Source organism: Thamnophis sirtalis, unplaced genomic scaffold (assembly GCF_051295495.1).
Source record: "Thamnophis sirtalis isolate CommonGarterSnake01/CBP01778 unplaced genomic scaffold, rThaSir2_p1.2 scaffold_14, whole genome shotgun sequence".
In the NCBI taxonomy this organism is placed as follows: Eukaryota; Metazoa; Chordata; class Lepidosauria; order Squamata; family Natricidae; genus Thamnophis; species Thamnophis sirtalis.
In genome coordinates, this window is record NW_028261394.1 from 48206527 (window position 1) to 48229473 (window position 22947).

Consider the following 22947-nt stretch of genomic DNA (forward strand, 5'->3'; position numbering starts at 1 on the left):
TTTTTTCCCCCACTCTCCAATTATACTCGGGAGATAGAGAGCCGCAGTCTGGTAGCTTAATTCTGTTTTGATTTTGCAGAATTGGAGGTTAGAGTTTTATGAAGAGCTGGGGACCTTTCAGATTTCGCTTTGCATTCATTTGGAAGTTGATCGTCTCAGAGCTCCCAAATCATGCTGACATTTTAATACACTTAGAAAGGCAATACGTACATACAACCCCAGGATTCTATTCCAGCTGTTCTAACAGATCACCTGTTCAAACGAAATGGATGAGGAGGACGCAGCGAAGTCCATCCTTTGACAAGCCTTTCAGTCTTCAAAGGAAGGAAGGAAGGAAGGAAGGAAGGAAGGAAGGAAGGAAGGAAGGAAGGAAGGAAGGAAGGAAGGAAGGAAGGAAGGAAGGAAGGGGCACAGAAGTTGGACTACAGAAACACTCCAGTCGTGGGAATTGAGATTTTTCTCCTTATCGGTGCCCAACGGTTGAAGTTAAGTAAAAAGTAATAAAAGTCTCGGTGTGTCAGATAACTAGAGCATCTTTTGCAACGTTCTTGACTTGTGCGGTGGGCATCAAAGCATCTCTGTGAAGGGCACGACCAGGGCATGGAGATAAAGACTCCTCCCCCATCATTCCCTGCTGTGGGTGCTAAATCCGGAGGCCTTTCTCCCTCTCATTCTGCCTGGCCTCCTTTGAAAGGCATCCGAGGCACTGCCCTCCCAACCAGAAGGGGCTGCTCCAGTACAGCTGAAGAAAGCCCCCCCTCCAAATCCCTACCTTATTCTGGAGGAACCCACCGTCCTATTCCAGAAAAAGGTGTCTCTTCCCCGCATGCTGGTGGACTTTGAAGAGTCACCTGACCTGCTGTGGGCTCTCAAAAAGAGAGATCTTCCCCAGCTTCCCACTTTTGGCCAAATCCAGGGCATGGTTTGCGCCAATTGTCCTTTAAATTGGGGAGGGGGGAGGTTTCCTGTTCAAGAAGTCCATAAAATTGAAGCCTGCAAGTTCTTCAAAGGCTCCCACTTGTGCTGGGCAAGACAAAGTCAGTTTCTGGTGGGGCAAAATAAAAGGGAGATGGTCTCGGAGCCTTCAAAGCAGGCTAAACTGCATCTCCTTCTCTTTCTGGCTCAGGGTTTCTTGAGCAGCTGCTGCTGTGGGGGGTCCCAGCCAGGCTCCCCTGCTGGCCGGTGGGGCCGGCCTTCCGGGTGCTTCCATCAGCCGAAGCTTTGCATAAGCTACGTTGCCGCTGAAGCTCCTCCTCCCTGTACTTGCAAAGCCTCTTGAAGGCCAGGCGGAACTTCTGGGACATGAGGTTGTAGATGATGGGGTTGATGGCGCTGTTGGTGTAGATGCAGATCCTGCAGAAGAGGACAAACCAGCGGTCCAGGTAGGGGTGCTTCACGAAGGAGTTCACCAAAACCAGGGTCCTGTAGGGCATCCAGAGCAGGGCGAAGAGGGCCACCACCACAGCCAGCATCTTGGTGACCTGGAGGAGAAAGAAGGAGCTTCGTGGGAAATGAGACACAGCTTTGAAAGGCGAGCCATGAGGCCAGGGAAGGTGGCGGGTCAAGCTTTGAATGTTTTTAAAATATATATATATACTTTTTTATTTTCCATTTTCATAACATATAATCACATGTATACTATTACATAGCCAATATCATACTGTTTTAATTAATGACTACATCAGTCCATCTTGCCATCAACTCCCGGGGAAAAAAAAATTAAAAAATTAAAACCCATTATTGGCTCTTCTGCTCTCCATACACCACTTTCTTCTGCCTCTCTCCTACCTCCTTTCTTCCCTCCATCATCCTTTTCGACTCTACTTCCCCTTCCTTTCTCCTTCTCCTCTCTCCTCTTTCCACTCCTCCTTATTCTCCTCATCTTGCCCTCTCTCCTATCCCTCATTCTCCTCATCTTCCCCCCCTTGCCCTCTCTCCTATCCCTCTCTTCCTATCTTTCTTCTCTCCTCTGCTTCCCACTCTTCCTCTCATTCACTTGGTGTATTTCAGCTTCTGAGCAAACTCCATTCTGTGCTGATGGTATTTATGCTTCCATTTCAATATACATAAAATATCTTGGTTTTAAAGAAAAAATAAGAGAAGACAGTATACATGTACAATCACATTACATTAAAACCTAACACCCCTCCTCAAGCCTAATATACTTCCCTCCCTCCCACCCTCCCTCCCAGCCCCCCCCCACCTTCCCTCCCCTGACTTCCCAGAAGCCATACGCGGTATAAATCTTTAACAAAAACAATCTAAAATATATTTGAAAAAAGAATAGAAAATTGATAACATCTTTACATTGAACTTAGCTCCTCCTTGCTAGGCTAACTTTAAACAATTTATACCATTCCTGATCTTAATCATAAGCTATCTGGAATTTCTTAGTCCCATATTTATTTTGAGTATAATCAATCCATTTTTTTCCAGTCTCGTTTATATCTCTCGCTTTGAAATTTAAGACCAATGCGATGGTGCTTTTGGTCACAGCACATGGTAGCATCTGTCCAGCGATGGCTGTTCCCAGAGTGCCAAGAAGACCTGAGTAGAGATTGCCTAATACTTCCGCTTAGTTGCACTCAAGAGGAATGACAAATATTTTATGTTTGCATGGACATCTACAAATGGTGAGGGTGGAAGGACCCCCCTGTGTTGAGTTAGCCCTCTCGAGTGCTACCTCGGATTGCAGTTGCAACAGCTGTTCTCAACCTCGGCAGCTTTAAGATGTGTAGGATTCCCAGAATTCCCAGGCTGGTTGGGGAATTCTGGGAGTTGAAGTCCACGTGTCTTAAAATTGTCAAGGTTGAGAAACTGGCTTACAGGGTGAACATCGCAAACCTTCCTGAGGGTTTCTTCCCCCTCTGCCCCAAACTCAACCACCGCTGCCCACCTGTTTCCTGGAAGAGACGGGCACTCTGGTTCTTGAGCTGCCAGCCTCGGTGCCATTTTTCTCCTGGCTGCTTCGCTCTCGCCAGCATTCCCCTTGGGCAGTGGGGCGGTGCAGGGCATGGCTCTGGAGGAGGGCTTTTCCAATGAGGCCGTAGAGAACGGTGGTGAGCAGGAGAGGGGCGATGAAGAAGAGGGCAAAGTCGAGCAGGTAGATGGGCAGGTAAAGGTTGCGGGAGACCTTGTAGCCGCACTCCAGCTGCTGGCTGTTGTTAGCTGCCACGTCCACCAGGAAGAACCAGAGCATGCAGTACACCGAGGTGAGGAGCCAGACAAAGGCAGCGATGCGCTTGGCTCGAGACACGGTGCACATTGTCTGCGCCTTCATCGGGTGGCAGATGGCGATATACCTGGGAAAGAGAGGAAGGGGGGAGAGGGGTATAAGGAAGCAGGTGGCTGGAAAAGCAACATTGGAGGAAGAGTCACCTCTGGTCTAGTCTAGCAAGAACCGTTACGCTGGTTTCTTTGTCTGGATCACTTCCTGCCTCGTGCAGAAGGGTGGCACCGAGTGGCATCCCGCGAAGGATACTAGCTCTTGGGTAGCCCTTTGCACAAACACATTCAGGGAGCATCATTCGTAGCTCAGGAGAGAGTTTCTACCTGGCCTCCAGAAGGTCCCTTGTTCAATTTGCAGCATTCCCAGGTAGAAGGATCAGATACCAGGTGGGGGGAAAGCTCCCAGAGACCCAAGTAAACTATTGCCAAGCAGAACAGAGGCTTTCTTCAAATTTAGCTAGGCTGATTGGGGAAGTCTGGGAATTGTAGTCAACCTAAGTCGAAGAAGGTGGGTCTAGGAGAATGGAGGTCTTAAGAACCTTTGGAGGCTGTAACAGAAGGTGTTTAGTGACTATTGATCTAGAAGAACCAATAGATCAATGTCTGAAGAACAATGAATGTTTCTGAGTACACACTCCAGACAACCAATAGCACTTAGACTTATATACCGCTTCATAGGGCTTTCAGCCCTCTCTAAGCGGTTTACAGAGTCAGCATATTGCCCCCAACAATCCGGGTCCTCATTTCACCCACCTCGGAAGGCTGGAAGGCTGAGTAAACCCTGAGCCGGTGAGATTTGAACAGCCGAACTGCAGAACTGCAGTCAGCTGAAGTAGCCTGCAGTGCTGCATTTAACCACTGCGCCACCTTGGCTCTTGGCTTGGATCTACAACTCCCAGACTCCCAGCCTTGATCCCTGCCGGCTGAAATTCTGAGGGCCACCTCATCTGAAGGATGCCAAGTAGAGGACAAGATGATTTACTGGATTCTACCCTTACCTTTCCACGGTGAAAGCTGTGATAGACCAGGAGGATGCGTTGATGCCCAGGTACTGAAAGTAGGTAATGCCAAGGCACCCAGCAAATCCATAGATCCACGTTCCTGCCAGGCTGTCGGAGACGTTGGGCAAGCCAGCGGCCACGAGGACGATCAGATCAGCCACAGCCAAGCTAACCAAGTAGCAGTTGGTCGGAGTCCTCATGTCACGGGTGGTCAGGACTACGGTGACCACCATGGCATTGCCAATGATGCCAACTGCGCATATGGTGAGCACCAGGAAGACTGAGATGGTCTTGTATTCAAAGATGCTGAAGGGGAGGCCGCCGACCCCCAAGGAGGTGTTGCTGGGAGAGGCTGCTTGGAGGTTGCTGCAGTTCTCCATGGCCAACGTTAGAGCAAGACTCTGCCTGCGGGGGGGGGGGTAAAAAGAAGGGTATGATAAACAAGGGCTCCCCTCTCCCATCAAGACCCTCAGATGTCTCTATTGGTCAAACGGGGAAGTCCTGGGGGCCTGTTGAGCAGGTCATTACCTTTAAAGCCCTACATGGCCTAGAACCTGGGTACCTACGGGACCTCCCTCAGACCAATAAGATCGCACAGGATGGGCCTTCTCCGGGTACCTTCAGCGGGACAATGCCGGCTGGCGACGCCTAGGAGTAGAGCCTTCTCTGTTGCCGCTCCGGCCCTATGGAATGAGCTACCACCAGAGATCCGGGCCCTACCCACTCTCATGGCCTTTCGCAAAGCCATTAAAACCTGGCTTTTCCGGCAGGCTTCGGGCTGTTGACCCCTTGATTGTCAGCCTCTGCTTTGCTGCTGCTTCGGCTGCCATGAAACGGGGAGGGAGGGCATGGTATTTGGGAGGGGTTACTAATTGTGCTGGAGGAAGATTCTGGAGTTCTGCTGCCGGTCGGACTGCGCATGCGGAGGAGGTTTCCCGCCAAGGCCAACGGCACCGACATTCCATCTTGGTGATGCCTTTCGAAGTTATCTCACACCTGACACTTAGGAGAGTTATGATTGGACTGTAACTGGGATGCCAAGAGGTGGGGAATGGGTTATTCTATATATCACTTGCTTTCCCCCCTAAATAATCAGTTTTCGCCTTGCTACGCTTCTAATCATTTATAATTAGTAAAAGTACACTTGATTTCTATCAATGGAGTCTCGTGGTTTTCTTTCCTAATTACTCAATGAAGAGGTGCTGACATTGATGGAGGTCCAGCCCCGTCTGATTGGGTGTCTGTTGTGTTCCTTTTTAACTTTGTTGTGTCCCATTGTTTTTAATAATTCTTTTTAATTCTTTTTTCCATTTCTGTAAGCTGCCCGGAGTCCTCCAGGATTGGGCGGCATAGAAATTCAATAAATTAAATCAGTGTTTTTCAACCTTGGCAACTTGAAGATGTCTGGACTTCAACTCCCAGAATTCCCCAGCCAGCATTCGCTGGCTGGGGAATTCTGGGAGTTGAAGTCCAGACATCTTCAAGCTGCCAAGGTTGAAAAACACTGAATTAAATGAAATGAAATGTAATGTTAGGTAAAGATGCTATGAAGCTCCACAATGTCCCTTTGCATGTGCTCATCTGCCTAGCCTCGGGCACAACTGGTTTCAGAATGTCTCAAATGTTAGCAACAAATGAAAACAAAAATCACCTAAAAAAAGAGGTGAGAAACATGTAGTTCTCCCAATGGTGCTAGTCGTTCATTCCCAACATTCTTCCCTTCTGGCTCTGGGAACATCTGGGGGCCACGAGCCCCACTCCCTCCCTGCCCCTTTGGCCTCCCAGATCTTCCTCCATGTTCCCCTGCATTTATCTCTGCAGGGAAGGAAAGCTTTCCACTGAGATGCCCACATCCACATTCCTTAGTCTTTTCTTTCGTTCTTTTTCTGCAGTGCATTCAAGCACTTAAAGTAATTGGCTAATGATTGGATTAATCCATTTAAAGTGGGATAATTGACCAATTTGGAAGCATTCAATCATCGACAGCTCTTATTAAACACCCTCCTCCCTTGCTCTGCGTGTGTCAAAGAGTTGGCGTGTAAGAGAAATGTGACGAGGGGAGGGCTCCTGTCTTTTGATCTTAAACCTCATTGCTACCTTCCAGCCCCCCCCCCCCAAATCAATGTGCGAAAGTTTTCAGGCAGCTGGAAAACCAAGGGTGGCCTTCTACTGACTGACTGGTCATTTAAAGAAAAGCAAACTTCCCTCCCCCTGCCCCCCCCTCAACAGTAGTAGCTGTATCTTTGAGGTTCCTATTCGAATATTTTATTCTACCCTGGAATTAGTTTTATTTGCTTTAGATTTTACCCTACTGAACCTTCCAGGGATGCTTTGAACCGAACCAAACTGAATTGAACCGAACTGAATGTAATTGAACTGAATACTTATTTATTTATTTATTTTATTTATTATAAAATTTATACTTTATTTGGCCAAGTGTGATTAGATAACGTAAGGAATTTGTCTCCGGTACAGAAGTGCTCAATATCCATGCAAAGCAACAGAGGCAGCAATAAAAATAACTGGAGCGCCACCGAATCACCATCGGCATTGACAAATTCCCCATCCGTCAATTGCAGAAGGCAGATTTATCTAGAACAGCTTCCATCCTCGCGACCGACGAGATCTGTAACTCCCATCAGCATCCACATCTGCCTATCCCAGGCCTACGGGGAGGACTCGACAGGTGGACAGAAATGCCAAACCCAGACTGAACATCTGGCTGACTGTGTGACGAACCGTCATCGCCATTGTCCCAATAAAAGGAGGGAGGTGAGGAAGATGAGAAGGAGAAATAATAATGCCACCGCCACCTTGTAGGGGTTAATAAGCAGAGGCCTTATTAGATTGGACCGTGAGAATTAGGGGTTCAGCCGAAGGATGGCACCGGAGGGGGAGGGGCTGTCCCTGTGTCTAGTCGGGAGAGGTTTTGGAAGTCATCACCAATGCCAAAATCAAGGAAGAGCAAACATGTCCCTCATTTCACGTTTGATGGCTTTGCAGTCATAATTCCAGCTGCTGTTAGCAGAAGCATACACAGCCACTGCCAAAGGCTTTTAGCCCCATGAAGCCTATTTGGCAAACCTGCCCCAAAGCTTTGCCTCCCTTAAAGCTCATCCCCCCCTTTTTTTTCCCCCCTTTCTTCCTGAAGGGAGGGGGAGAGCAGAACAACCCAGCTTTCCGGACCCTTTAAGCCGTGACTGCACGTCCCACCCCTTCCCCTCCTGAACAACGGAGGTTTCTCCCAGTTGAGGATGACACCCCCACCACCACCCCGCGGTGCTCTTCCATGTTCGGTGGGCAACTGGTGGAGAAAGTAGCGTTAAGGAAGAGGGGCCGAAAAATGGTTGAATTTTTTTTTTAAGTAGAACTTTATTCAGCCAGCAGCCTTAGAAAAAGACCCCCAGGAGGGTTCCAAGCAGCCAAGGCTCACCACTTCCCCCAGTAGAGATGGCTTGGTTGAATGCCCTGCTTTGGGATCTGGTAGATCCCCTGAAATCTCTTTGCCACCCCTCCTCAAGAAGGACCAATGATCCCTTTCCTCTTTTTTTTTTTGGACCCTGATCCGACTCAGGAGTCTGCTGCTGGGTCTTGAGAAAAGCGGATCGCGGACTTTGTAGTCCTTTTGAGGTAGGCAGATAGATGATAAACACACACTCTCCGCAAAGGGATGCCTTCGTATCCTCCTTTGGCAATCACACGTGCGTGCACACGCTCACACACACACAAATACCACACACACACACACACACACACACCTACCTTCTGCCGCCAGCAAACTTTTTCTGCAGAACTCGCCTTCCTCGCGCATCCTCTTCTGAGCCTTCTGAGACCGTTCAGAGAAGGCAAGAATGACTTCTCCCCCCCCCCCCGCCCCGCCGCCTCCCCCGCCTCAAGCCCACTTTGGGGGGAGAAGCAGCAGCGCCCAGAAAGCTGCCTCTTAACAGCAGCTGCCTCCGGCTCCTCTGTGCCGCTGGGGCGGGGGGGGGGGCTGGTTCTGCCCAGGGACGCAAGGGGCTGCCCATCGGCTGATCCAGCCCCCTCCACAGACTAACGTGGAAGCAGGAGAGACCCTCTCTCGCTGCCTGCAAAAACCAACACGCGCACGCACACAAACCTGCGGAGAAGCGCAAGCAAGACAGCGGGCAGCAAATCAAAGCCATGCCAGCCTTTTGCCGCTGGGTTTCTGTGCCCACATTGCCTGGTTAGGCAGAGGATCGTTTTACGGGGTGTCACAAGGGAGAAATGCCTGGATTTTGATCCATCCTTAAATGCAGAATTTTGCCCGGGCTGATGAATTTTGCAAACTGACAAGAAAAGGACCCTATTTCTTGTGTGGGATTCAGCATCCTCCTTAGGGAGTTCCTCCACCCTGACCTTCCTCCCCAGGACATAAAAATTTGCAAAGAATGCCAGCAGGATAGCTGGTCTGATTAAGCCATGATGTGGTCTGCTTGGCTTGGCTTAGTAACCCTGATTCTGCATCCTGGGGCTTATTTGGTTTAGCATGTCTGAATGCAGCCATCCTGGCCTTTTAATGATGATCTATAGCTTGTGAATTGCTTTAGAATCCAGCCAGTTGTGTCTTAGTCCAGTGTTTCTCAACCTTGGCAACTTGAAGATGTCCGGACTTCAACTCCCAGAATTCCCCAGCCAGCGAATGCTGGCTGGGGAATTCTGGGAGTTGAAGTCCGGACATCTTCAAGTTGCCAAGGTTGAGAAACACTGTCTTAGTCAACAGTCTCATGTGTGAAGCCAAGCATTAAAGCAGTAAGGCCTGACGTGAGCTTTTGCCGATTGCCAGATCATCAGCCTGGACATTTGTTCTGAGCCTCCTCACTCAGGAGTGAAGTGGATTCTTAGACTTTTTATGTGGATTCACTTTTTATTATGCGCACAACATGAATAAACTGCAGGAGCAAGAATTATTTTGCTAGTTTTCGGACTGCGGCATCAGGATTTTTCCTCTTCTGGGTGCAAAAACGATTGATTTTTTTAAAACAGCAAGAAATACCATTGAATGAAATTCCACCCCGAATCTTGTCCCGGTGTCCGTTTTTGCATTTGGGCTCAAAAAGTTTTGGCCAACCGGCCACCCATTTTACTGGCCGCAGCATCAGGGTTAGAGTTAGGGGTTGGGTTTAGGGGTTAGGGTTAGGTTTAGGCTCCTCTTAAGCAACTAAGTGTCAATCATCTTGGTTGATGGACCAAACTGAGTTAGCTCAGAGGTCTCTCTCTGTTTGGGAGTTGCAATTCCTCCTTGACACTAAGAAATTAATCCTACCATCTCAAATCCATATTTAAAACTTACTTTAAAATATGGTAGCAACTTTTGATCTTACTGTCTTGTTGCATTATATATATATTTTTTTTACCGTTTTCCTTCTGAAGCAAGAGGATAAATTTATTCGGTTCAAGAAATGGGAAGATAGAAGATTTTCTAGAACTGGAGATTTAATTATAGATGGAAAACTTATTACTTCTGAGTATACTTTCAGAGGGAGGATCACATATACTAACTTGGCTTTAAATGAATGGAGCTCAATCATTTGAATGGAACTGATGCAGTGTGATTATTGGCAATATTTGGCCAATGGTGTATATCGTTTAAAATGAAAAGCAATATTGTTAACGCTATATAAAATGTTTATATTAAACACAAGAAGTTATCTTGAATTTTTTAAACTTTCACTTGATAAAGCTCATTGAAATTCCTAAGACCGAAAGCTTGAGACCTTTAAAGCTCTTTGGGCCCTGAAAATAATTTTAGATCGCGTTCCATTCCACTCAAAGTCCATCTCTAGGCTGTGTTTATTGCAACTGTTAGAAAATAATCAATGTATACCACTAGTTAGTCTTTTGGTTAAAAGTTTAGAAGTACTTGGGAATTCAACATGGGGGCCTTGGTGCCCTGCAAGCTCATTTGGTTTCAAACAGCACCAGGGACCCCTCAGTTCAGCCCTGAGCTACAAATATTCTCCTTTATTGGTAAATTAAAGAGTCTATCGTTCCGTGCATTCAGAAAACATCTTTCCATGTAATGCTGGGTAGAGCTTGTCGCTCTTAACAGTCCAGGCATTCCAGAATTTCTAATTCTCCTTCCTCAAAGGGAGAACTCACAGGTCAAACTTTTGAAGCAACAGTTGAAGGAGGTCCTTGGGTTTTAATTTTTCCCCTTGTTGAGATGTCCATGTGAGGTGGGAGGCAGGGGGGGGGCAGACATCTTCCAGTGACCAAAGCCGGCAGGGAATGCCAACTATGGTGCTGTCCATGAAGGGAGGTGCTGAAAGAGGCCAGCAACCACCGATGTTAGAAAACTCCGCTTCTCTCAAACTTTTGCAATGTTCTTCTTAATGCTGAGCATGATGCCCACACTTGAGTCTTGCTTCCTGTAGGATCCTGGAACTCTTAGGAAGCTAATTTCCCCACCACCACCACCACCACCTCTTTCATCTTAGTAAATAGTTCGGCCCAGGTAGGATATGTGTATTTATGTGTTCCTTTTGTTAAATCTATATGCTGCCCATCTCGCTATCGTGAGTGACTTTTGGCCCAATGAAGATGGAAAACGATTGAGGAGTTCTGAGCGAATTAGGGAGAAGGTTCTAAGGCAGGGATGTGAACAGGGGTGCCCAGACTTGGCCACTTTAAGACTTGTGGACTTCAACTCCCAGAATTCTCCAGCCAACTGTCTGGAGAATTCTGGGAGTTGAAGTCCACAAGTCTTAAAGTTGCCAAGTTTGGGCACCCCTGTTCTAAGGGCAATCATGTGAAATTATCTCCCCCTCTGTCCCTTGATAAGAGGGAGGGAGGGATGGGTTGATGGATGGATGGATGGATGGATGGGAAAGAAGAATGAAATGTGAAAAGGATAGCCTGCCTAATTTGAAAATGATTCATCTTTGTGCTTTCCTTGTGCCAGATGTGGACAGGATTTGGCTCAAGGAAATGAGCATTCCACTATCTCTTTGAAACAAAGCAGACGGCCCTCCCTCACTGTCTCATGTTCTCCAGACTCAGCCTGTTCCATATCTCTTAAGTGTAACATTCCGAGTAAGGTGGGTGGCAAATAAATTTAACAAATAAATCTACTGGGGGGGGGAGAAAAGATGGAGTATCTAAATTAAGAAGCATTTTCGGATCTTGCAACTGATGTCCTTTCCTGCTGTCAGCTGGAAGGCTAAAATTCAAAGAATCCAGTGAAAAATTGCAGTAAGGTATTGTCTTCCAAAACCGATGCACTATCAGCCCTCTTTTCAGGTTCTTCAAAAGTAGATCCCTGTCACCCAGTGCAGAATCTCACTCTCTATATATGAATTTCATGAAAGAAATCCTAGTTGTTCCTCCAGCTCTTGTTCTTCGCTTCAGGCGAATGAAACAAATACCACAGGAACTCAAGCTCAAAACCAGCAACACTGGGGCTCTTCCTTTAATGTATAATGGATTCCCCCCCCCCCTTTTAAAAACGATTATTTCGGCTTCTGTTCATTTTGTGAGGAGGCCTGCAGATAATTCTCAGCAGGCCATCTTTGAACTGTTCCTTCTGTTTGAAGATACCACTGCTTTCATAGCGTACAGTACATTCTTTTCCGATGAGGGGAAAAAACACTGGAAGTTGCCTTGGAAGATTTGCAAGAATTAGAAAATTTACTTAAAAAAAAATGGCAAACCAGAAATGTTGCCTACATATTTTATACTTGGGGGGGTGGGAAAGGTTAAGGTTATAGGAAACTTATTGTGAAATAAACTTCATTGGGTTTATGGTGTTTTACTTCCAAGAGTGTCTCTATAAGATCACAATCTTAATATTGAGCTATGTATATTAATATAGATTCTCACATTTATAGATACCTAGATATTCACCAACAATCAAGTGCCACGTTGTAGTTTGGTGGTCATTAGATTCATGGTTGGGTAACAAGCACAAGCCACAGATTCACCCCAAAACATGTTTCTCCAATTAAGCATTGTCATTTTTTATTTTGTCTAAAAAAATGGTGCCTTGTGGGATTTCCAGAAAATGGGCTTTGTAACTTATTACAAACACCCTTAAGTGGCAGATTCAAAGCTTGGGATTTTGCCCTCATACCTCCAGATGTTTGTCTTACCTCCCAAGGTGCTTAAAGAAATGAGGGCCGAATGCCAGCATGTGGTTGCCTGGCCTAGTGGTTAAGGCACCAAGATAAGACACCAGGAAGCAGTGAGTTCTAGTCCTGCCTTTGCCATGAAACCTGGCTAGGTGACTTTGGGCTGGTCCCTCTCCCTCAACCCAACCTACTTCACAGGGTTCTTGTGGGGAAGACAGGAGGAGGAGGAGGAAGCATTAAGTAGGTTCACTGCCTTGAGTTGTTTACAAAAAGAACTGAATTAAAAATAACAGATTAGGAACGAATATAGACTGGGCTATGCCTGCACTGAGGCCCACTGCCATGATTTTTATGGCTGATGCTTCTTCCAAAGGAATCTCTGTAGCAAACTGGCCTCCTCTGTCCCCACAGAAGAAATGTTTTCTTTTTCCCCCCTGAAAAGTTTTTTATTTTATTTTTCCATCACCTCTCTTACATCATTAATCTTACAGTATGTCATCTGGGTACAATCTTTGTGTCACCATATTTAACAGTTACATCATTTTAATTCTATTTTTATCTTGCCTTTACATTTCGATTACCTTTTAATTCAACTCCTCCCCTATAATTCTATGGGTTTTTTTTGCCAAATTATTCAATTTTAGAAATGTTCTTTCTTTTATGAGTCTTTTTACAGCAAATATTTCTGCCACTGGATTGCCCAGAATAAGGAAGGTTGGTGTGCATTAAGTCTGCTGGGTCTGAGCTCCCTCTTCTGTTGAATGCCATCACCAGCAAATAGTGTCGGATTGTGGAGTTTATATGCAGAGCAGGTCAGGAAGGGACATCAGAAACACTGGAATGAAGTTCCGTATGTGGTTTTAAATATCTTTTAAAGGCAGCTGTTGACGGTGGGACTCGCCGGTCCTGCGTTGATTCTTCCTTCTGGCCAGGCTCGCTGTAGGGCAAGCAGGGGGGAAACCCACACATCTGGAAAGGGCTCCGCTTGGCTCATGGAGGGCAAGTGGGGAGGACGCCGGGAGCCCTAGGGAGCAAAGACCCCCTGGGTCCCCAGCAAAGAGGCCAATGGGGCTGCCCCGATTCCTCACCTTCCAGCTGTGGCCACTAAAGGAATCGGGTCAGGACTTGCGAATCCGGGATCCCGGCTCTGGCCTTGGAGCAGATCCCAAGGGCAGCAGATTGTGGATCAAGGAACATACCAAGGTTGACTCAGCCTCCCAACCTTCCGACGTGGGTCAAAGGAGGACCCAGATTGTTGGGGTCAAGGGGCTGACTGTGAACCACTTAAAGAGGGCTGGAAAGCACTGTGAAGCACTGTCTAAGTTCTGTTGCCATTTTCCTTCCTTCCTCCCTTATTCCTATTAGAGTGCAGTATTGCAGGCTAACTGTCGTGAGTTCAATTCTTACTGGCTCAAGGTCCACTCAGCCTTCCGTCCTTCTGAGGTGGGTAAAATGAGGACCCAGATTGTTGGGAGCCAGAGGCTGACTCTGTAAACTGCTTAGAGGGGGCTGGAAAGCCCTATGAAGCAATATAGAAGTCTTAAGGCAAGGCTCCCCAAACTTTGCAACTTTTAAGACTTGTGGACTTCTGGAGAATTCTGGGAGTTGAAGTCCACAAGTCTTAAAGTTGCCAAGTTTGAAGACCGCTGGTCTAAGGGCTCTTCTCATTGCTAACGCCGCCCTCTGCAGGAACCAGCGGGTTGCGGAGCATGGGCTTCGTTGTCCCAGGCTGGTCGGAGCAGCTGTAGCTGAGAAGGCGCCGAGGTTCCCGCCCCATTCTGGCGGGCGAGAATGGGGCGGGAGCCTCGGCGCCTTCTCAACTACAGCTGCTCCGACCGGCCTGGGACAACGAAGCCCATGCTCCGCAACCTCCCCGGACAACGACTCCTGCCCGGGAAGGGACCAGGCGCTCTGCACATGCTCAGGCGACCTCTTGCAGGCCACCCTCGGGCGCGCGCCGCCACCTCTGCCGCACCAGTATAACCACCGTTCCCCACACCCGGGGGGACTACAAAGCCCATCCCTCCCAGCCGACAAGGAGCCGAAGCCGACAGCCTCTCCGAGAAGTCGGGCAGCGAGCCCGGAGTGCGCAGGCGCGCTCTCTCCCTCCCTCCTTCCGTCTCCCGATTGGCTAATCCGGGCTTCTAAAGGGCGGGCGAGGCTCGACTGTCACTTTCCCTGAAGCGGCCCGGACCCGCCCAACTCTCGATGGCCTCGCGCTGCCCGGGCGGCGCAGGCGCGCTGGGCAGGTGGGGGGAGGCCGTCGCCGCCGCCGCTGGCGGCGTCGCGCGTGCATGACGTCACGCCATGGCCGCCCTGCTCTGCCGCCAGTAGAGGCCTTGTCGCGCGCCCCGCCGCTTCCCGGAGCCGCTTCCCCGCTCCCTCCCCCGACCCCCTCCCGCTCGGCCAGGTGAGGAGCGGCGGGCCCCGCTTACGGGCCGGGGGTACCGGGGCCGGCATCGAGCCTTCGGGGAAGGCGCCGGGGGCGTCGCTGCCTGTCGCTCCGTGGCTCCTCCGGGGAGGCCCGGCCTGATTGCTGAGCCCCGGGCGAACGTGCGGGCTGCGGCCTCCACACCCCGGCGCCCCCGGAGCGGTCTTCGGGGGCCCGGAGGCGATGACCTCGAGGGCACCCGCGGGCCGCAGGACCACCGCCTCCGCAGGCGCAGGACTACAACTCCCATCGTGTGAAGCCCGCCAGGCCGGATGGGCTCGGGGCTGGCTCCGATCGCCCGATGGCGAGGGTCGGGGAGGGCTGGGAGCAGCCCAGGGGCGACCTTTGCCCGGACGGGGGCTGCCATCTCGGCCTGCGCCTCCCATCATCCTTGGCCAGCGGGGCCACGGAGCTCCTCTCTGGGCTGGGGAGGGGGATCCGTGTTTTGAAGGTCTGGAAGGGGGGTGGGCGATGCTGGGACTGGGGTCTCTTCCAAGGTCCAATGGGGTTATATTCCATTGGATGGCATAGAATGGACCATGGATCCCATTATCCTCTGCTTGTGTTGACAGGGTGAAGGGGATGCATTCTTAACTTGGCTGCGGGAGGGGAGCGTGGGTCTCCCTCTTCACACTTTAATTCATTGCTTCATTTGTGGTCAGAAATAGATAGCTTCTGATAAACAAGTTAAAATCTTGTCAGGAAACTTGTCAATGAATGTTTTGGTTTACTTTGGCCTTTAGATGCTACAAAACAGCTCTTCTTTAAGAATCTCATTCACCCTCTTTTACTTTCACGGGCCAGCATTTAAATATGGGATGGATGAAGTGCATTGCAAGCTAAAAATGTTGATGTGACAGTTTAACAGTCTCTAGTAGTTAAAAAGTAGCTATGAATCTACTTTTGTCCTTTTTTTTTTTAACCTGAGCCTTTTCTCTCTTCCAGACTTGTGGGTCCTGATGGATGTTTCTGAAACACTTGAGCAAAACCCCCGCTCTCCCAGTGAGAAAGACGAAGAGGAGGATGACCACCGGCCCTCTGATGATGAAAACTTGAAAGGGAGTAGTTCAGAGCAGGATGGGGAGGAAGAACGGGGTGCCTCCTTGGGAAAAGGTACAAATCGGGCAACTAGAACATTGAGCCATGGGGAGGAGGAAGGCCTTCCCTCAGAGGAAGAGGAGCGTTTAAGTGAAACCAAGTCTCCGGACTCTGATCGTAATGATCAAAGCCAACCACTCAAGTCCTCCTTGCGTGTTGAGCAAGTGAAAGAGGGGGCAAATGACTTGGGTGATGAAGCCTCCTCGGTCATTCGGGAACTGGATGAGCATGAACTGGACTATGATGAGGAGGTTCCTGAGGAGCCCAGCACTGTTCCTGCAGACGATGAGGCCGACAAGGCTGTGGGGGAGGAGGAAGAGGAAGAGGAAGAAGAAAAGGGAGACGAGCCTCCGGGAGATGAAAAACAGCCCACCCCCAAAAGCAACAGTGAGAAGGAAGGGCAGGAGCCTCCTAAGGAGAAGAAGAAGGAAGAAGATGGAGAAATCGATGATGGCGAGATTGACGTAAGTTCAGCTCCCTTCTGCAGTCCCCCTCCTCCCCACCAAGTGTGTCCCTGGGAGAAAACATATTCCCACAACCCTTTATAGCAGTGTTTCTCAACCTTAGCAACTTGAAGATGTCCGGACTTCAACTCCCAGAATTCCCCAGCCAGCGAATGCTGGCTGGGGAATTCTGGAAGTTGAAGTCCGGACATCTTCAAGTTGCTAAGGTTGAGAAACACTGCTTTATAGGACAGAGAGGTCGATAAAGGGCTGTTTTCTCAAACGGGATCTAGACGTGCATTAAACCAGCTTATTCCAAAAGCATTGCCAGGTCACTTTAATCTAGCCATTTCCTTACCTTATAAATGTCTTAACTACTCAGAAGAAACAGCAACATGATAATGACAGACTTGCACTGCTTCTGTGCAAAAAGTTGCTGATCGGTTTGGGTTATGAAAAGCTGTGGGGTGGGGTGGGGGGGCTTATGTTATTGACCTCATTTCTCAGAAAAGCCCTTTAGTTGCTATAAATCTCAAATGCTTCGGAACAAGCAGAGCCAAAGGTTGGGGGTGGAGTTAATACTCTCAAGCCAGGCCACCTTCCAATGCTTAGGTTTCAACTGTCAATCTTTCCACAGTATGACCATTGCCAAGAATTGGGAAGCTGCTCTAATTCTTCAGCATGTAGCAACATTTGCGTTCAGAATCCTGGGAGCAGTTGCTGAATCTCGGCACCATTTTCTATCACTCCACTTGGCCCCTGATGGCAGTGGAACCATCCGCCATTTCATACACATCCAGCTTGGCAAGTTTTGCCCTTGGTCTGGATTGGAAAGGGGTGGTCCTAAGAGCCCCATAGATGCCCAGATAACATCTGAGGCTGCAAAGCAGCAATTGTGAGAAAAGAGAGAGAGAGAGACCTGTTGTTGTGATGAATACTCGAAGTAGGCAGTGACAAGGAGGACAAGTGCAGATGAGCTGAAATGGCCAAGAAACTCTGAACCACAGCTTTTACTGCCAGATGATCGTTAACATCCATGTTAGATATCGGCTTGTTCAGAAGTCAGAAAGTTTCTTCTTACAGTGTAATTCCCTCTGAAAGTGCTTAAGGAAAGCATGACTTCCGTTGGCGATGTTGGTTGTTGCAGGAGCTAAATACTTAAATTGGCACAGATTCTGGAGAAATGGCATCAGCGTTTCATCATCTGAGGCCTCCAATATTAATTTAGAAAGTCGTTGCAAAGAACATTCCATTTTTTTAGTGCTCGCTTTCAGTTCTATGCTTACTTATCCTACCCCATGTTGCAAGATAGCAATAGCAATAGCAGTTAGACTTATATACCGCTTCATAGGGCTTTCAGCCCTCTCTAAGCGGTTTACAGAGTCAGCATATCGCCCCCACAGTCTGGGTCCTCATTTTACCCACCTCAGAAGGATGGAAGGCTGAGTCAACCTTGAGTCGATGAGATTTGAACAGCCGAACTGCAGAACTGCAGTCAGCTGAAGTAGCCTACAGTGCTGCATTTAACCACTGCGCCACCTTGGCTCCTCTGCTTCACCTTTTTGAAGATGAATGAAGTCCTCTACTACTGAGTCTTTCCGAGGGTAGATGGTGCTGACGTTATCGCAGTTACGCCTGCAGGATGAGAGCAAGAAAGGCGTATTCTTCAGGGGTTGGGCTGAGGAGAGTTCTGAAAGGAAGAACCAAGGTGGCCTTGAAGCGAAAATGCCAACTTTCTGCTTGACCACTTTCCAAAGCCTGAGCGCATAAGAGGATTAGAAGAGAATGCTAGCAAGGAGCATCAGAAGAGGTTGGGGAGACCAAATGTGAGGGTCCTCCTATAACCATCCACACGTTTGAGGAGCACATGGGCTGTGGGAATCCATCTTCCTTCTCTGGTTTCTCGTTTTCTTGGTCCGGTTCCCATGGTTTAAGTTGCTGTCATTGCAACTTCTGAGTTCCTGTCTTTCTCTTTCAGGATGACGACCTGGAGGAGGGAGAGGTGAAAGATCCCAATGACAGAAAAATGAGGCCACGTCTCACCTGCCGTTTCTTTGTGAAAGGTACACATTAAAGCCAATCGCGCCCCTTCCTCCTGAGCAACAGCAAGGAGCCTCTGTTTCTTGGACAGCCACCCTTCAGACTCCTGTGGCTTCTCCTTGTTCCTCAGATGGTTTCTAGCTGTCAGAGGTCACCTTGCACCAAAAGGCTTACACCAAAATTCAAATGCTTTAAAGAAGCCCAAAGATGGAGCTTAAAGACAATAAGCCTCGTCCAGTAACTCATTCCAGCATATGGAAACTTAGTTTAGCTATCAGCATTACACAACTATTTTGATCAACGTGAATTGAGCACAGTTGCCTCCTGCAGCCCTTGTTGGTTGTTTAGGTGGCAACTATTTAAAAAAAAACACCTTTGGTGTGGTTTTTTGGGTTCTCATGCAATTTGTGCTGCAGTTTCAATTTTTGAATCATTTTTTTGTATATAGTCTGTTGTTGTTTTACTTCATTATGGAAGCAGCGCAAGGAGAACATTTGAAGTACAGAATACAATTTATTTAAATAAGCCAAATAATTCTCTAGCAGAATCTCCTTCATATAACTCAGTGGTTGAAGAACAGGACGAGGCAAGAGTTGTGTTGTGATGACAGGCTTCCTCAGACAGGTGTCCTGTGGTTTATGTCGTGGCACGACAAAACCGCGCTCGTCAAAATAGCGGTGATAAAACCGTGTCGCTAAAGCTGCGACGTCATCACCGCCGCGACAACAGCGCGGCGACAGAAGGGCTCTTTAAAACAGCGCGGCGGCAGAAAGCCGATTTAAATTAAGGTAAGGGTTAGGATTAGGTTTAGGGGTTTGCTTTAGGGTTAGGTTTAGGGTTAGGTTTAGGTTTAGGTTAGGCTGAGTGCTTCGGAAGGCGCGGATTTGCCCTCCGCCCTTATGTCAGCGCGGTAAGGTCGCATTTGCTTTAGCGATTCGGACGGCGCGGATTAGCACTTGCGCTTATGTCTCCGCGGATAAGGGCTTCGCGGTATTGTGGTGGAACCGGTTTATGTGAGATTTGTTTTGCTTGGGCCTTTTTTTAAACCCTTCTGCTTCTTTCTCCATAGGGAACTGTACTTGGGGCATAAACTGCCGATTTATTCATCCTGGCGTGAATGACAAAGGAAACTACTCTCTCATTACCAAGCCAGTCCCTTTCTCTTCTAACGGTGCCCCTCCGATTGGCCCTGGTCCTCACCCACTGATGCCAGCCAACCCTTGGGTACAGTATTGTATCAGTGTTTATTGCCTGAATTTGAGAATGCTGTAGCCCTATCCGTGGTAGGAGGATTTGGGGAAAACAAGCACCCCTGGATGGTTGCTAGATGTCTCTTCTACCACCCCTTGTTTCCAATGGATAGTGAGCACGGGACATACAGGAGGAGAAGGAGATGGCAGAGCCACCTGGCCACGTAATAAGCGTGCCATGCGTTTGGGGATCTTGTGTTAGAACGTTGTGGGTCTAATATTAGAAGAGCAGAGAAGTCTTGTACAAGCCACCCTGATTGGAGCAGAGAGAAGCCGGATGCTTCTGTGTTTGTACAGTTTCTCTTCTGGACTAAGACTCCAGTCCACCTGAGCCATGCTGCACACGTGGGAAAGGCTGGAGTTGCTTTCAGGCAACCTAGGAGCCACGTGGGGCTCTATCCTAGCAGCCGATAGCTTTTCTGGAGTAGAAGCGATGGCTTTGTGACAATGAACCTCACTGGAATCTTCCTTCCTTCTTTCTTCACAGGGAGGGCCCGGTGTGGATGAAATCTTCCCTCCCCCACCTCCTGACCCTCCAACGGAAAGTGCCTGGGAACGGGGCCTCCGACACGCCAAGGAGGTAATATGCTGGCTCTTCTTGCCCCTTGCGCAGAACAGGGGAGAGGAAGGGCTGAGAAGTCCTCGCTTACCAACCCCTCATTCAGTGACTGAAGTTGCAACAGCGCTGAATGAATGGTACCCAAGATTCATCCTCAAAGATGTTTAAGTCATCTGTTTGGGGGAGGGGGGGCATGTTTATTTCCAGGTGTGTTGTGCACCTCTAACATACAGAAGTAAGGTTCAGCCTTGGTGCTTCTAAAAAAAGGGGGGCCAGTGGTTCAGAATCCTAATCTCAAAAATTCCCTGTTATTCCAAAACACACAGCAACTTTCCCAGCCAGGGATAGCAATGGCAATAGGAGTTAGACTTATATACCGCTTCATAGGGCTTTCAGCCCTCTCTAAGCGGTTTACAGAGTCAGCATATTGCCCCCAACAACAATCCGGGTCCTCATTTCACCCACATCGGAAGGATGGAAGGCTGAGTCAACCTTGAGCCGGTGAGATTTGAACAGCCGAACTGCAGAACTGCAGTCAGCTGAAGTGGCCTGCAGTGCTGCACTCTAACCACTGCGCCAGGCATGCTGGCATTCTGAATGTGCCACTTGGGAATTCTGGAGTTGCTGCCCCCGCCCTCCAAATATTCCTGGAGGTGTCAGGCTGGGGAGGTTCTGCTGTGCCAGTGTTCTCATCCCTTTGGGGAACTCACGCTCCTGCCATTCCCCCACCCCCACCCCCGCCCCCCAGGTGCTGAAAAAGGCTACCATAAGGAAAGAACAAGAACCCGATTTTGAAGAAAAACGGTTTACAGTAACGATCGGGGAAGATGAAAACGAATTCGACAAGGAGAACGAATTCTTACGAGACTGGAACTACCGCATCACCCGGGACGTGCGGGAGACAAGGTAGGGGGTGCTGGGGGGGGCGTGCTGTCTCCTTCTGTGCCTTCCTCTCCAGTCCCGCCGCCAGCCACCAGAGGGCGATGTTGGCTGATCAGATAGCCGCTCTTGGGCTGTTCTCCCATGTGCTGTCTACTGTTTCCAGGGCCCAACCCAGTGTGCCTGCAGCCTGGTGTGTTTCTGCCATCTGCATAGCCGTTTATTCATTGATTAGATTTATGCACCACCCATCCCCTCGCTATCTGAAGCAATAGCAATAGCAGTTAGACTTATATACCGCTTCATAGGGCTTTCAGCCCTCTCTAAGCGGTTTACAGAGTCAGCATATCGCCCCCAACAACAATCCGGGTCCTCATTTCACCCACCTCGGAAGGATGGAAGGCTGAGTCAACCCTGAGCCAGTGGGATTTGAACAGCCGAACTGCAGAACTAGCAGTCAGCTGAAGTAGCCTGCAGTGCTGCATTTAACCACTGCGCCACCTTGGCTCTATCTATCTATCATCTATCTATCTATCTATCTATCTATCTATCTATCTATCTATCTATCTACCTACCTACCTACCTATTTCTATTTATCTATCTATATCTATCTATCTATCATCTAATCTATCTACCTACCTACCTACTTCTATTTCTCTCTCTGTCTCTCTGTCTGTCTATCTATCTATCTATCTATCTATCTATCTATCTATCTATCTATCTATCTATCTATCTATCTAGCAATAGCAGTTAGACTTATATACCGCTTCATAGGGCTTTCAGCCCTCTCTAAGCGGTTTACAGAGTCAGCATATTGCCCCCAACAACAATCCGGGTCCTCATTTCACCCACCTCGGAAGGATGGAAGGCTGAGTCAACCTTGAGCCGGTGAGATTTGAACAGCCGAGCTGCAGAACTGCAGTCAGCTGAAGTAGCCTGCAGTGCTGCATTTAACCACTGCGCCACCAGCGACCCTTTGGATCCTGGCGGCAGCATTGCGCATGCAACGCAGACTTGCTGCCTTTCATCACTCGTTGCCTTTCCTGCCTGGTTGAAAATCATCCCCAGGCCTGCCTGCTTTGGGTGCTTTATGTGGGACCCATTGGGTCCTGGTGCAGCCCACGCCTGCTTCCCACGGGCAGGTTTTGCTCCGACTGCCCCTTGCGGTTCTTGGAGCATCTTTCAATGCAGTGGCTGGGTTTAAGATGTGCCCGTCCATTCAAGAAGTCGGAGGCCCCTGGTCCGTCATACCTAACCTTAAAAAAGGTGGGGCCTTTTTAGAGCTTTGTGGAGAAGGTTTAAGTGTCTCTGGCAGCTTTGAGTGGATTGGTATGTGTGGATCATCGATCCTTTGACCTGGGGTCTCCTCTCAGTCTCTCTGGGTTAAACCACCTTCACAAAGCCCCTCTCTAAGAGAATAAAGCCAAAGAAACTATCTTCAGGCTGGGTATGATGGGGCCAGTGGCTCTTCTTCACATCCTTAGTTGCACTACATGTAAATGCAGAAGTTGGCATCAGAAGCATAACAGTAAATAAATTCTGCAAAGGCCCACCTTTTCTTTTAAGTTGTCCTCATTAATTGAAGACCCAGCCAAGTTGACTAAACAGATTTGCAAGCCCTCTGGCCATTGTTCCTAGTAAGGTCCCTAGTCATGGGCCCATATTTGTTTTTCCCACTTCAGGACATTACTCTGAATTGGCTGTTCTTCTAAAACATGCCTTTACGTTTCTTGAAATATTATTGATAACCCCTTCAAATGATCCACATAGGAAACTTTCTAGGGTGGATAATGTTTCATTGCTGTATTTTTCTGGAGGGAACTTCTCTGTTTCTAAAACTGAGGTGCAGGATCTTTCAGGGGTTTCATTTTATACTCATTTGTTGGATTATCAAATGTTAGATTATAAAATTCTACGCATTTATTGATTTT

The 22947-nt window shown here is 48.6% G+C and overlaps 2 protein-coding genes across 2 annotated transcripts in view; one reads left to right on the plus strand and one right to left on the minus strand.

Moving 5' to 3' along the window:
* Positions 1–1094: 1094 nt before the first annotated feature.
* On the minus strand, positions 1095–8058 carry LOC106549739 (thyrotropin-releasing hormone receptor). Its single transcript, XM_087729310.1, has 4 exons — positions 7992–8058; positions 4227–4634; positions 2897–3302; positions 1095–1481 (listed from the first exon to the last, which is right to left on the minus strand). Exons 2-4 carry the CDS (start codon positions 4607–4609, stop codon positions 1095–1097), a joined length of 1176 nt encoding a protein of 391 aa, XP_087585436.1. The 5' UTR covers positions 4610–4634; positions 7992–8058.
* Positions 8059–14575: 6517 nt separating this feature from the next.
* The window catches only part of ZC3H18 (zinc finger CCCH-type containing 18), a 38025-nt gene continuing 29653 nt past the window's right edge, over positions 14576–22947 (plus strand). The window contains exons 1-6 of the mRNA XM_087729470.1: positions 14576–14726; positions 15693–16309; positions 18267–18351; positions 19398–19552; positions 20066–20158; positions 20886–21043. Of these exons, the coding sequence (XP_087585596.1) occupies positions 15707–16309; positions 18267–18351; positions 19398–19552; positions 20066–20158; positions 20886–21043 (1094 nt within the window). The 5' untranslated portion in view covers positions 14576–14726; positions 15693–15706. The remainder of the gene's footprint in view (positions 14727–15692; positions 16310–18266; positions 18352–19397; positions 19553–20065; positions 20159–20885; positions 21044–22947) is intronic.

Bases quoted from the DNA above. Each gene is read 5' to 3' on its own strand.
- LOC106549739 (XM_087729310.1), bottom strand. From the start codon at position 4,609: ATGGAGAACTGCAGCAACCTCCAAGCAGCCTCTCCCAGCAACACCTCC. The intron at 3,303-4,226 runs GTAAGGGTAGAA...TCTCTTTCCCAG, and splicing joins ACAGCTTTCACCGTGGAAAG to GTATATCGCCATCTGCCACC. The intron at 1,482-2,896 runs GTGGGCAGCGGT...TTTCTCCTCCAG, and splicing joins CCGTCTCTTCCAGGAAACAG to GTCACCAAGATGCTGGCTGT.